Source organism: Amborella trichopoda, chromosome 10 (assembly GCF_054954075.1).
Source record: "Amborella trichopoda isolate Santa Cruz 75 chromosome 10, AtrichopodaSantaCruz75HAP2 v2.0, whole genome shotgun sequence".
NCBI lineage: Eukaryota > Viridiplantae > Streptophyta > Magnoliopsida > Amborellales > Amborellaceae > Amborella > Amborella trichopoda.
In genome coordinates, this window is record NC_142345.1 from 3,096,152 (window position 1) to 3,111,584 (window position 15,433).

General features: G+C 35.4%; 1 protein-coding gene across 1 annotated transcript; it reads left to right on the forward strand.

The window, feature by feature from the left end:
• The first annotated feature begins 12,748 nt into the window (after nucleotides 1-12,748).
• On the forward strand, nucleotides 12,749-15,389 carry LOC18438489 (uncharacterized). Its single transcript, XM_020670028.2, has one exon. The coding sequence runs from the start codon at nucleotides 12,749-12,751 to the stop codon at nucleotides 14,705-14,707; it is 1,959 nt and encodes a 652-aa protein (XP_020525687.1). The 3' UTR covers nucleotides 14,708-15,389.
• Nucleotides 15,390-15,433: the final 44 nt, after the last annotated feature.

Below are 15,433 nucleotides of genomic sequence, written 5' to 3' on the forward strand. Positions count from 1 at the left end.
CCCTTTCTAAAGATTTCTTCCAAATAAAAGATGAGCATAAACCTAATATAAACCTTCTAAACCCTCTCATATAAAAAAATTGATTTATCCCAGCTCATAAAAAAATGGACCTATAAAAAAACGACTTATCAAATTAACCCCAAAAATCTTATTTTTAATAATTAATTTTAATAAATAAAAATAAGAATTCTACCCAAACTTTAAAAATAAAATTAACAAAAACTAAAATTAAAATTTGTAGCCACCAAAGTTTGATATGCATCAACTACTCTATTAAGGTCTTCTTTGAATCTCACAAATGATTGGTCTATATGATCTATAACTTGAGTGGTAAATGTTTGTGAAAGCATCATGGTTTATAGATCACAAGGCTATGATCTCGAAGCTCTAATACCAATTGATGTAGAGAAAAACTCTGATACTAATTAATGCAAGGAGAAAGGAAAAAAAATAAAAAAAATAAAATAATAATAATAATAATATTATTATTATTATTATTATTAAAGCCTAAGAGATTATACCCTCTCTCAAAATCAGTAAAAAGTCAACCCTTGAAGATCTCTTCATAAGATCCCAATCTTCCCACTCCATTTTTTTTCTTGGTATAATTACAATATATTTATAGAAGAAAACAAGTCTAAACCCTAACTTGTACACTAGGAAATCCTAATCAATAATAAAATAATCATTCATCTCTTAAAAATAAATTTTCAATCCTACCCCTCAAATATTTACAAAGAAAAAAAAACCAAAATAACTCTATAGAGAACTAGAAACCCAAAAGAACCCCTAAACTAAATATAAAACGAAAAACTAAGAAAAAAAAACAACCAATTTTTTAACATCAAAACAACCTTTTCCAATGAGCTTTGAAGTACGCCTTCCTTCTATAGTATAAAGTGGATACCTTACATATACTTTTGCCTTCTTTCTCCCTCCTCCCTAAAATAACTATCGTAAATATGTTTGGAAATGACGTTTTTTGTGGGATTTACTTGAAATTATGGCCTTTTTACTTCAGGTTTTAACAAGAAAAGTGCATTAATATTTTCCTACACCTCTTACTTTCCAAATGGAAGCTGATGATAATTGAATTCTTGCATCGCAACCATCAACAACCACATCCTAGACATTAATTAAGTAGGCTACTTATTTTTAAAAATTCAAGGTTTGAACTTCTGGCCCTTTTCATCTTAACCCTTTTTTGTTTTTTTTTTTTTTTTGTCTAAATTTTTGGAACTACTTAAGAATTATTAGATGATTATTTTTGAAATAGAAATTTTGATTTTTCCTTTTTCTTACACATAGATCTCATCCTCAAAATCTTGGATGGTCTCTATTCAATATTTAAACAATTTTTTTTTTGTGTGTATATAGAGTGACATTTGAAATTTTTCTTTTTTGAAGTTTGTCAATGTGTTGAAGAGGTTAAGTTCCCAAATTTTGGGATCCTGAAATCGCTACTAGATTTGAGTTTTACCTAAGGGAGTAAATGGATAGTATGCTCTCAAGGGAGCATAGAATCTGTTGGCTTAAACTTATTTCATGTATATGAGTTCGCATGCATGGCTGGCACAGGTGTTTGTGTGTGTGTTTGGTCTTTTCCCTCTTTTTTATCTTGGGTCGAATTCAGATTTATTGTGAACCATATATATTTGAGAGTAAAAATGCTTAAGCTCCAAACTAGTTGAGTACTAGTTCCTCAAATGTCATAAAAATAAAAAAAATGGGGTGAATGATTCACCAACTGCTCCAATTTTAGATCAAATAAACCCAAACAGGAAACGAAAATAAAAGTTCACAACCCCAAAATTCAAAATTTTAGACAACAAAGGAACATATCTTCAGAGATCTCAAAAGGAAACTCCACCAAGCCACAAGTGGGCAGGAAAGCCAAAATTACGGTTCGAAATAAGCAAATGGGGCACAAATAGCCTTATTATTCAAGGAAAAACATACAGGACATTTACTTTTAGTAGAGAAGATCACAATCACGTTAGATTTTAATTAGGACATGGTTTCTATGCGCCAGCCCGCATATTATAGAAATGCGGGCTTGACAATAAATATATTTTTTAAATATAATTTGATCTTAATTTTTAGATCGTATATAATCTTTAACAAGGAGATCATGAATACAAAAAGAGAAAAAAAAAATTGAAAGTTGGAAATAATAATTATATCAGGAAAACATTTGGACAGTTAGCTACACTTGTTTTTAGATGGACCACCTATTTGCATCCATCTTTAAGATAGATGCTTTATACCTCTAGACCGCATAGTGTAGAAATGCAGTCCAACCTGCATGAAACAATTTTTCTTTTAATTATAGTAGTTATAAGTAATCATTAACTAAACTTAAAGTTCATAAACAAAAAAAAAATTTGAACATCAAGACATACCCCAGGTCATCCAGTTTGAGATCTAATAGTTAAAGAGTTAATTGTTACTTCCTTGTAATAATGATAAATGATCTCGTGGTATACAATCCCATTACTTAAGCTACATCTATAGTGTATTTTGGTGTATGTACATTGCCAGGACATCCACCGTTTGTTACTTACAATCAAGGGATGTAAATCATAGTTCCCAACTGCCTATACATCAGCTATGCACTGTATGTGCTCTTGGGCTACGTCCTTTCCTTTGGGTAGGTCTATCAGTTGTAGTATTCTTTTACAAAGGGTACAACTCTTTGTGCATCCTCAGCAGTATTAGACTAGGGCTCGTATACTATGCTCCCTCGGGAGTATAGTTTATTTCTTCTCCCTTTGTCAGAAGGGAGGATTTTTTCAATCAGGAACCACTTCAAACTTACGAGATGATTATTGTGGAAAAAAAAAAAAGAAATTTGAGTCTTCTAATACTTAGATCTCACCATCTAAAAATCGAACGTCTCTATTTGATCTCGAGATATTATTGTTGTTTTAAGTACATAAAAGGTATAATTAAGAAACTCTTTTTTTATTAACGTTGATCTATAAGTTGAAGAGGTTACATTTCCAAGATTTGGGGTCCTAAAATTAATTCTACATGGGGTTTTACCCAACAGAGCGAATAAACATTCTACTCCCGCGACAGTAGAATATCTTCAAGCATTAGACTTAAGACAACCCCGTATCAAAAACCACTTTTTGGGTGGGTGAGAGACAGGCAAAATAAAAATCTTGAACTAAGTCCAAATGATGGTCCTCTGAATTTGACTACGAGTTCCACAGGATCTCCAAGTCTTTCATATCCACTGTCCATTCAAAATGGACGGCCTAGTATTGATTGGGATGTCAGCGGATTTAGGATGTGTTTTCAAACAGGAAGTTTTAGCGCCAAAAGTCAAAACTTCAAGGGTATCGTACATGCTCCTAGTTTGACGACTAAGAACTGCACAAAACCAATAATTGTGTACTCCTCAAAAATGAGAAGTGCGCACTTCCACCCCACCATGGAAGCGCATGATTCTCATAGCATAAGAAGTGCATACCTCTCATTGAAGCCTACCATTCTTTTATTTTTCATTTTATTTTTATATTTTTAAAGAAAATTTATCAAGATATCCATAAGAGATGAAAAATTTAGCACTTTTCCCATATCTTTTGATTTAATTCAATGTACTCATACAAAAGCACACGGTCTTGTGTTGGAATAGTTGCAAGAGGGCAAAATGTTAAATACTTCATCTCTTATTGGTTATTCGATAAATTTTTACTTTTATAAACCATCATCAAAATGAAAATTTGAGGGTGTGTTCATCTCATTCAGGTGCATCAATAAAAAATTATAAATATAATTTGTAAAAAAATAAAATCACTGATATTCCTAAATTTTTTTGTTATTTTGGTTTTTTTATTTATTTTTAATATAGCTCTTAAAAGTGTATGTGCCCCAAAACTTTCGCTTAATCCAATATGTAAAAATAAATAAAATTGAAATACTAAAAAATACTCTCAAAACTTAAATCAATTTCAAATCTCGAGTCATGAAAACTTCATGGTTTATCAAACCCAAGTTTCCATAATCCTTTAGAATCCCAAACAAGTTATCAAACATAATGTTTTCCATATCTAGATACAAATATTCCAACTGTCAAACTCTAGAATTTCTAAGTTTTTCCAGATGTCAAACATACCCTTAGGGGTCGTTTGGATACATGGAAATATATTGTTGACGAAATATATTACTGACGTAATATAGTACTACGTAATGCATTATCTGCAAATTGATTGTTACTGTTTGGGTAGTATTTAGATGCAACTTGGAAAATACATTGCTGCTATTTGGTTATGTTGGGAAGAAATATGGGAAATGCATTGCCAACATTTTACCAGCACTTGCCTATAAACTATCATTTCTTTCTTTCTTGTCACAAAATTCCACTAAAATACGGAATTAAAGTCATCATCTGACCATTCCAAAAAGATTTTCTAATACGAACATCACCACCATTCTAGAGAGAGAGAGATAAAATTATCAATAATTACCATTCCAAATATAGAGAGCTTGCCAAGTATAATGATCACCATTCCTTGCACTCATGGTATTTACTATCTCACACAGTCCCTTAGGCCAAAACATTTTCTCAATAACCAATCCATAAAGAGAAGCAGATAAATCTAATTAAAGCACAGAGAGAGAGATAGAGAAATCAATTTAAGCAACATGTATCATACTCTGTTTAATTTCAACAGCATTATGTATCATACTTAGATAATTTCAGCAACATGTATCATATTCTGTTTAGTGACACATAAATTATGCTACCAATAAGCTACCTATACTTGGTAAGATTATAGCTCACCTTGTTTATAAAAAGAATGCAACGAAATTCATATAAGAGAGTATCAAAATAATTCACTGTTATTCACATCAGATATAACTTAAACTCCAAAGAAATTTCTTAAATTTTAGAGAAAAATAGCCCATATAATGATCGGAAAAAGAGCTCGAAAAACTCGAGAGAGATTCCCAAATGATGAATCAAACAAAGATCTCACAAGAAATTCCATAGAGAGATACCCACACACAAAAAGCAATTAGCAAATAACCAAAGCCCAAAAAGAAAACCGATTGACCTTATGAAATAAATATTAGTAACTATTGTGTGATAACCCCATGATCAAGATTTCTGAAACCTTTCATAATTACTGATTTTATGTAAACTAAAATAACAAAAATGAGCCAAATCAACCTATAACTTTACTGATTTTATGGAAACTGGAGTAACAGAGAACGAACCAAATCAAGCTAATCTTACCTGTGCAAATCAACCATTTTGGCCTATAAAATGTTTACTGTTGCAAGATTCTTTTACCCACCAAACCTACTTTTATTGGGAATAGAAAAAATGAAAGCCCTAAATTTTTTAGGGCAGATTGATGTCATAGAAAAATAGGTAAAACCTTAATTTTTTAATATAGAGAGAGGGAGAGATAAATTGCTCTTACCTAGACACGGTGAGAGAGACAGATGCTGACTTCAAATAGGGTGAGAGAGGTTGCTCCAAGAGAGAGAGAAATGCAGCAGATTTGCTCAAGGTTGCTCCAAGAGAGAGAGAAATACAGCAGTTTTGCTCAAGGTTGCTCCAAGTTTGTTGCTCTGAGAGAGAGAGAGATGTAGCAAATTTGCTCGCAGAGGTTACCCACACGGCTTGCTTGTAGAGAGAGCACAAAGAAGGGAGTCTCAAAGAGGGCCATAGAAAAGAGGCTGAGTGAGCAGCAAAGGGATTTGGGGAAATGGAGCGTAAACAGTTACCCGTCATGCCCAGTAATTGATTTCTTAGCTTTCCCAGGTGTAATAGTTTTCACGATATATGGGGAAATGTAGCGTAATCTATTTTTATTTCCTTACTCTTTAGATATATCCAAACACTGAAAATGCTAGATTTCCTTGTAATCTATTTCCTTGTAATAGATTTCCAAGTATCCAAACGATCCTTTAGAGAAGTTTTGGAGCACGAAACTTCATTTTATATTTTTTTCTTTCTTTTGTTTTTTGAAGATATGATTTTCAAAGTAGCTTACTCAAATAAGATTTACTTAGGATATCCAAAAAAGCTCTAAATCCCCTAGATCTATTGCCCATTCCCAACATTAATGCGTCTTAGATTTGGCAATGGTCGATAAATTTGGCTTTAACTTTTCACGGGGATACTTAGATGAAGAGTGGAACAGACAAGCTAACTTGACCGGTTAGACCTCCAATCGATGCCTTGGCTAGTTCAGTCCAACGAAAGAACTAGGTTTAGTAAAACATAGTTCAAAATCAATATTTGGCTGAATGTGGCAGGTTCAAGCATCTAGGTTTCACTGGTTTGATTGGTTAAATAAGGTCAAAAAAAAAATTATAATATGGCTCCTTTCTTTTTAAGATAATTGTCCATCTTTTCACTTATTTTCTAAAAATTCAGATCAATCAATTCGACTTATGGTTCGGCCTATTTCAAACTGGATCAAACCCCTCTCCAATTCAATAGCTAGTCTAATCCCAATGATAGTTATAAATGTTGTAACTGTCCTTTTTAAGATTTTTATAAATCATCTTGATATAAAGTTTTGAGGTAACCTATTCTTATAGGGGCATGCCCAAAATATAAAAAATAATATTTCTTTTATAAAGTAAAATAACTAAGTACCTCTAAAACTTACGTGAGTATTTTAGGTACTTTGTTTTATAAAAGAAAAACTTTTTTAGGTATGCCCCTGTGAGAATAGACATGTCTTAAAAGGAATTTTTTGTCAAGATGATTCATACAAATCATTAAAAATAGAATACGCTAAGTCGTCTGATCAGACAATGAGAGGCTAATTTGTCACATTGAGACTGAAGCAATCCCAGCCATTTATTTAAAGCATGCAGTTGCGCAGGACAGACAACATATATAATTTATACAAGAGAGGAACATATAGTAGGATTTATATTTTATACAGCCCTAGATGGGAATTGTGGACTTAAACTCTCCATGAAACTTTGGTGAGAGTAGAAATACCCTTTACACTACAAAAGGATGGATTTTTTTTTTTTTTTAATTATTCAAAAAAAAAAAAATTGACACTATTCAACTGTGCAGCACTGTTTTTCATGTTTTCATGACCAAGGAAAGGGGGCCAATTTATCGTTTAACGAACTTCTACTTTCATGGGTGACACTATACAACTACCCTTCATTTTTCTAGGGTTTTTTTTGCGTGGGGAGCAGAAAGGGAAAGGAATGATGGAAGGAACCTTCACTTTTCGTTTTCGAGAAGAACTCGTTACCAAACAAGCCCAACCTTTCTAAGTCAAAAAGATTGTATGCAAATCTTGCACTCACTCTTGTGAATAAAATCGTTTAAAGGCACAGGACCCTAAACCCTACATTGTCGAATGTAATCTCCTCAGCCTAGTGGCTATTCTCAATAAATAAATAAAATTGCATATGCACTTCATGTATCTACTTGTCCTACGATTGAATAGAGATTGTCTAATTTTTGGATGGTCAACTCTATGCGTTCGGAACTTGATTTTCCCTTTTGTTTTTTTTTTTTTTTCCAAATACACTCATCTAGAGATAGTAAAAAAATCGGATCGAACGAATCCTCGTATATATGTATTTGCCCAAGGGAGTAAATGTATAATATGCGACATGTGGGAGTATGCCACTCTCTCTCACATATCTTTTAAACAAGATAATCTGTAGTGTCGTCCTGTGGGAGCACGCTATATGCTTAAATCTCTTATACTTAAGACATGTTGAAGATGATTTTCTTGAGGTGAAATCCACTACAGAATCATGATATGAATATGTTTAGAAAGTGAAAATAGTTTTTGAGTTCTGAAGTACTTATATCTGAAACAAACCAAAAATTGGACGGTCGCTATTCAACCCCCGAGGTGTTTTCTTTTGATAGAGTATATAACTTTTTCCTTATGTCAAAATTTGGTCTAAAAAATTGTTCAATAGAATCTAAAATGGAGTTCTGAACTATATAACCAAAGTTTAATGTCTAACCTAAGTTATTTTCATTATCATCCAAAACCCTAAAAGACACCCTTTGCATTTCCTTTTAAATTGTGAAAATTAAAACCTGAGGATTATAACTTGGAAAATTGTTTCATGGGAGCGAGGACCACATTTTTACCTTTGCAATCCTCCAGGTATAAAGCATCCATCCTAAGAATGGATGCAAATAGGTAGTCTCTTTTAAAACGATCGAAACCAATGATTCAAACGTTTTTTTAATCTAATTATTATTTTTAATTTTCAAAATTTATTTACTTTTCATATTCACGATCTACATGTTAGGGACTACATGTTTTTAAAAATTAAATTCAAAAATCAATCTCAAAAATAGATTTTTAAAAGGTAAACTCATTTCTACATCGACTCACAAAAAACCGTGTCCTTATAACTTACATTAAAAAACTAAGAGACAATATTTAAGTCCTACAACATGAGAGAGAGACATAGACTTTGCTTTTGATGCAGAGACCCACGTAGTATATTGTCCTTGTGGGAAATAATAGAAATTTTGTTCTCATTGAGAAAATATACGGTACAAATGGATAATTTGATCAAATAATAATGGGAAGAGGACCACCAATTTTCTTATAAATGTGAGTGGAAGACCAATGATTCGTCCTCTTACCTAATGATTTTGTGTTAATCCAAGGATTACTAAACATAAATCCATTGCACATAGGATTCCTAGTGTTCTTTAATAGGGGCCCCTCTCTCTCTATATATATATTTATATATAAATGTGGACACGCATATCCATTGATTCTGTTGTGTTTGGGATGGTTTTTAATAATAGGTGGACTGTCGGTTTCAAACTTTTGGTGTTAAAAACGTTTGGGGCAAATTACCAAAATGCCATGCAAAAATAAGTATTGAAAGTAGTGGGGTATTAATGGACCGTCTAAACTTCTACCAGTTATAATTTTGACTGAGCTGCCACTTTCATTGAAGTGGTGATGCTGTTCCTTTCTGCTTGTATTGAAGTGATAATAATGCCCCTTTCTTTTTTGTACAATTATCATAAGAGAGAGAGAGAGAGAGATTTTAGCCAGGAGCTGAATTTTCTTGTACTAGAGAGAGAGAGAGAGAGAAAGACGTGTCGTAGGGCTGGAAATGGATCGGCCTAGCCCGGTTTTGGTCCTAGTAGAGCCTGCCCAAGCCTTCCCCTTCTTGGATTTGGTTGAAGAAGTCCAAGCCCAGGTCTGGCCCTAGCCCTGTAAAGCTCAAGGCCTGGCCCTAGCCCTGTAAAGCTCAAGGCCTGGCCTTGGCCTTCCCTGTCCATGCGTTTGGAGAGAGAGAATATGTCTGTATGTGTATGTGTATGTCTGGGAAGAGACATTTTGTGGACTTGAGAGAGGGAGTTTTGTTGCATGGAGAGACATCTTGCATAGGATCAATGTTTGAAAAAACAGATTGATGGGGTAGATCAATCACCTCCAATCCCGGTCTGGATAGGTGATGCAGACCATTCTTTGATTCATCAGAATCGCGATATAAATAAAATAAAAAACAAATGATATCAGATAAAAATAAACATAGAGATTTATGGGGTGGGAATTTGGGGGAACAAAAAAGACATTAGATAAGTTTAAAGTAAAAAAAAAATTGGAAAAGGGGTTTTAGGAGGGATACCATTCAGAAATCAGTTCGGCCCCGACAAATTATGAATCTGAATCAACGACTTGGATCGAAAATAAGTGGATTTTAAAACACTGCATAGGATAATGGGGGTCAATTGGAGAGAGAGAGAGAGGGGAAGAGGTGCACATTGCATGGGAAGAGAGAGGAAGGGATGCTAAGAGTTTAGGCCCTGTTTGATTTTTGGGAAATGGATCCTGGGGAGATGCCTATCCTTGAATTGGCATCCCTTGGAATTGGCATCTCATATAATACAGATTACGGCATTTTGTAAGATACGTGTACACTATTTGGATCACTCGAAAGACACACCATTCCCAAGCCCATTTCCAAATAAATGGATCTCCCAGAGACCCATTTCTAGGGAACCAAACAAGCCCAGTGAATAATTCAGTGAGAGAAGAGTTTGGGGTTGAATAATTCCTTGAAGTGGATGGCAATTTAGCAGCAAACAAATTTGACTAGGCCACGCCCATCGACACCCTCCACCCCCCCCCCCCCCCCCTTCCCTTCAAAATAAATCATTCCTTTGACTTTGAAATTCCATTTTCAAATTCAAATTTTCACAAAATTTAAAACTTTTTTCATTTGTTTGAAACACCCTATCACTTCTCCATATGACATTGTCATCCCAAACCAGTTTAACATGCCAAATTACTGGTTCTCCAATAAAAATGGCCATTTTGCCCTTTCCTGTTGGAGTTACCCTCAATCCTATCCCAATTTTCCAACATAAATGAAACAAATGCCTCAAAATAGTCAAATTTTTCTTCATGACAATGATGTGTGTTGGATCTCAATAAAAATTTTGAAAAAGTTGGGCTCAAGTTAGAGCTTATCTAAAATTCAGGAAATTTAATTTGGCAAGCTTTTCATATTTCTCCATGTAGATATAACTTATACGTACCAAATCTGATTTAATAGATAGTTAGAAGTGAGTCGACTATAATATCATACATAAACTAAATATTTTTTTAAATTAATTTTTATTATAATATCCAAGCCAATTACAAGAAAAGATTTAAGAGATGGGAGTGGGAAGCACTTTATTGCCATGAGGGGTATTTTGGGATATTTCAGAAAGTATGGAGGGATTATTTGGTAATTCTTGAAAAAGTTCGGTTTATTTGATGCCACTTATGCTTTAGTCTTCTCTCTCCTTCCTCTCTCTCTCTGACTTTCTACCTGTATTCCCTGTGGGGTCAGTTAAACTCTCTCTCTCCTCTCTCTCTTTCTCTCTCTCTCTCGCCTCTTTCTTCTCTATTTTCTGTAACATGGGATTTTTTGGCATTCTCGAAGAAATTCGGGTCGTTTGATGTCAATTCTCTTTCTCTCTCTCTTCTTTCTCTCTCTACTTTCTTCCTATATTTTTTTTCTTCTCCCGAGACGCGGGTATCGGATTTATGTACTATTAAAAAATTCTGGCAACGAACACGCAAATCCAGATGCTTCGAAGTAAAGCAGAATAGATCCCATAACCGCCTGTGTTGCTTGCACGATCTCTCAAGGAAGGTGAGCTTTCTTTTTAATTTGATTTTCTTTATCTTTTTATCAGATAAAAACTGGGTTTTCTTTCAAAGAACGACTTTGAATCCTTCAATGTTTCAGACCCATCATTTTCTTTTCTTTTCTTTTCTTTTATATGGTACAACAGGTTGCAGAAAGGTGTTCTTTTTCTGGTTTTTGTGGTACCATTTTTATGGGTTTTCTTTTTGCTGAGCCTCAAATCATTGGAAAAGGGGGAAAATCATGGGTTTTCTGGTTTTTTGAGAAGTGGGTTTGATTTAAGAGGTCCTTTTCTTTTATTTTGGATTGAGAGTGGTGCAGGTTTTGTTGGGTTTTGTGATTTAGTCATTGGTTTCGTTTTGAAAGGAGATTTGCAGATTTCTCTTTTTTTTTTTTTTTGGTCTTTCTTGGGTTTGAATCACTGATTCATATGTTGGAATTGGAATTTCTCTGTTTTCTACAATCTTTCATGAGCGTGGTTTCTTTGATTTAGGGATTCTTTTGAGAGGATTGATCTTCTGCCCAGGAATAAAAGTATGCAGGTTTTAGCAACTTTTCCTAATTTTTCCCTTTTCTTGTGGTGATTTCAACCGTTAGACGGGACTTTTTGGCTGGTGTTGTTCATTTTGAAATTGGTTTCACTTTCCAGCTTATATGTGCTCGACTCATAATCTGTTTTGAATTGAATACAGGAAAGTTTGAATCCTCAAGGTAATTAATGCAATTTCAGAGCTATCTCATTTAGAGCTATTTTTTTGAGTATTTGGTAGGTTTTTCTTTCTTTCCTTCTTGCTTCTTTTCTTTCTTTTATCTTACTTTGAATAAAGTTTTACTTGATTAACATTCTTTTGCTTAACTTCATTTTTCAGTGATTGCTTGAAGCTCGCCATTGCTTTTCAGTGGAATTTGGAGGCTCAATAAATCAAAGTAAGTTTTCTTTAGTTCTTTCTTTCTTTTATTTTCACATTTATTTATGTCATCTGAGGACATATTAAGGTGGGATCTGGTTGGCATCAAAGATGGACATCTTGGTTTGATTGTTTGATAGGGTTTTTCACACATTCGGTTTTCATGGGATTATATAAACCAACATAAGCTCTCAAAAAAATGAATGCAATGTGCAAAAAAAAAATAACACGAATGCAATGCTTTTGGTGTTCTCTCTCTCTCTCTCTCGCTCTCTTTTTCTCTCTCTGATGGATGATTATAACTTCTCTCTCTCCCTCTCCCATTTGAGAGATGAATTTGATCATGTTTCTTCTCTGTCAACCATCTGGTTCATAAAGCTGGAAACAGCATTGCATTACCTCTAGTATCCATTGGTATGGCCCCTTCTATAATTGTTAGAAATTCAAATATATTTCTATTATTTGTGTTCCATTACCTTGAATTAGTACTCTGTAGAAATTGCTTTGTAAATGTTATACCTCTTCGTTTTAATCGTAGAATAGAATGTGATTGTCAAGGTTGCATAGCCTTAAAGATTCTCAGGTTTTTTTTTGCAGGATTCTGTTGATAGTGGGTGTGAGAAAGAGAATTTCAGCTCTTGTGATTTCTAGTGTGAGAAAGCAAACATCAGCGTGCCTCAACCATCAGTTTTAATAGCACGTAACAGATGGAAATGAGTGATGTTTCAATGAGCTCTGAGAGCATCAAGTCTAGTGGAGCAAGCATAAGGAGACATTCGGCAGGGAAAGCCATTACCAGATCTTCGTTATCTCCCCTTGAAACTGGAGAAAAGCTTCTTCCCCATTATCTCAGAGCTTCTACTAGTTCTTGCCATGACTTCTGCAAATATGGCCGAAAAAATGCCTTTGAATCCAAAGAAAAACACCCCATCCCTCCTCTTCTCAGCAGAAAACCAGAGTCCCCTGTCCAAGTCCAAAGCCCTCTTGTCAATTCAAGCTCCAATGAGAGGAAGAACAAGAAACCACCTATCAAGCTTGAGATTACATCCTCTGTTGAAATAAACTCTCTCTCCCCCAAACCCAAGCCATCTCTATCTGCCAAACCCAAGCCTTCTCTCTCCCCTAAACCCAAGCCTTCTCTCTCCACCAAACCTAAATTCAATGCAAAACCAAACCCCATGTTGATTAAAATCCCATCACTGAAAGTTTCAAGGATTTCAGTGAATAGGCTCAATGAGAATAAGAAAGTTAAGAGCAGTGAGACTAAGATAGTTAAGAGCAAGGACTCATCAACTGTTGAAGACAAGAAAAAACCCAAAGCAGTGACTTCCCTTTCACCTTCTATCAATGGAATCATGAGAGAGAAGAAGCAGCTTAAACCAGTGACCCCAACCTCACCTTCCAAGAGTGTTGGTAGTGGAGTTATTTTAGAGAAAGTAAAACCCAAACCAGCGAAATCTTTATCTTCGCCTTCCTCTGGCAATCAAGTTATTTCAGAAAAGAAACTCAAACTTGTAAATTCTTTATCTTTACCTTCCTATAGCAATGGACTTATTTCAGAGAAGAAAAAACCCAAACCTGTAAACTCTTCATCTTCGCCATCCTCTGTTAATGGAGTTACAGCTCTTCGTAATGGAATTATTTCGGAGAAGAAAAAACCCGATCCTGTAACCTTTTCATCTTTGCCAACCTATGGTAGTGGAGTTACACGTCTTCTTAAAGGAGTTATTACAGAAAAAAGAAAATCCACGCCTCTAACTTCTTTGCGTTCTTCAGCTAATGGTATTGGAGGCTTGAGAGAGACAAGGCAGCGTACCATGAAAACTTCTCCTTTGAATAAAACCTCAATTGAGAAAAGCAAAACCACAGTTGCCAAAGATCCCGCTACTCCTAACAAGAATCAAACAAACGCCAATAGTGGAAGAAGTCCCCAAATTAGCAGGAACTGCCACCAAATTAACGGAGCAAAGATAAGTAAGAACACTTCTCTTGACAAGAAACTGGAACCCCAATTAGCAGAGATCGACCACCTTCAAACCATAGATAAATTGTCCCCAACTTCTTCATCTCCTCCATCACCACCATTAGCTTCACCTCCATCATCTGAGAATTTGGAGCAAGAGGAGCTAGAGCTCTCGGATTGGGAGGAAATTGAATCTGATTCTCACTCTGAAGAAGCTCAACATGAAAATAGTGAGGATGGTGAAGTGGTAGAAAGGGAGAGTGGGGAAGGGAAACAATTCAGAAGAGAGAGAAGGGAAAGAGTGATGAACAATGAGAACCAAGATTGTGAGCCGAGGAAGATGAAGTTTAGAAGAGGAAGAGTGATCAGTATTCAGCCTGAGAATAATGGACCAAGAAGATTAAGGTTCAGGCAAGGAAGAGTGTTAGGGGAAACACCAGATGGTAAGGGTTATTTTGGGAGGAGGAGTTTCAGGAGAAGAGATAGTGGTGGGGGTGGAAACTCTCACTCTGAAACCCGAACTGTTGTGCTAAGGCATCAAGATGTTCAGGGAAGAAAAGATGGCCATGATTTGTTGTTGAACCATGTGATAGAGGAGACTGCAAATAAGCTGGTTGAGAGCAAGAAGAGTAAGGTGAAGGCTCTTGTTGGGGCCTTTGAAACTGTGATTCATCTTCGAGATGGTAATCCAGTAGATGCTTGAGCTTTAAATGGGGATGGGTGTCTCTCTGCCGTCATAACTATGATTGATTCGTCTCTAAGATGGTATGCAGGTAGATATCGCTTGAGTTTTGCATCTCTCTCTCTCTCACTTTTTGACAGAATTTTAGGTGCTGAGAACGTTGTGCCTTTCCCTCTCGCCCTCGCCCTCGCCCTCGCCCTCACCCTCGCCCTCGCCCTCCTCATCCCCATCCCCCCAAAACAAAACAAAAAAAAAACAATGAGAAGAAGCCTTCAAATCATTTTGACCTGAGAAGTTTGTGCTCTCTCTCCCCCCCCCCCCACAAAACACACACACACAATCCATGACAAGAAGCCTCTGAATCATTTTGAGCTGAGAAGTTTGTGCCTCCTTCTCCTCTCTCTCTCTCTCTCTCAATCCATGGCAGGAAGTCTGTAATATCTTTTTTACTTGGAAAGTTTGTGCCTCTGCCTCTCTCCCTCTGGTGGGCAGGCTTCCTTGTACGACTTGACTTGTAGAGAGATTGTGACTCTGTCTCTATGCACATCTGTCTCTATCGAGTGCATTTATTTGTTCAAAAAAGTTGACATGTAATTATGTCCAAGATTTCAAGGTCTAAAGATTTGTGCTTGGAACTTCTTCCCAGATCTGTAAAAAGTTTGGGTTTTTGACATATAAATAAGATATTTGAGTTTATGAGAAAGAGCCCCAGGATACCGGGTGGACACTAGGTATAAATTGTTTTGA

Coding starts and splice junctions, on each gene's coding strand:
- LOC18438489 (XM_020670028.2), top strand. CDS start 12,749: ATGGAAATGAGTGATGTTTCAATGAGCTCTGAGAGCATCAAGTCTAGT.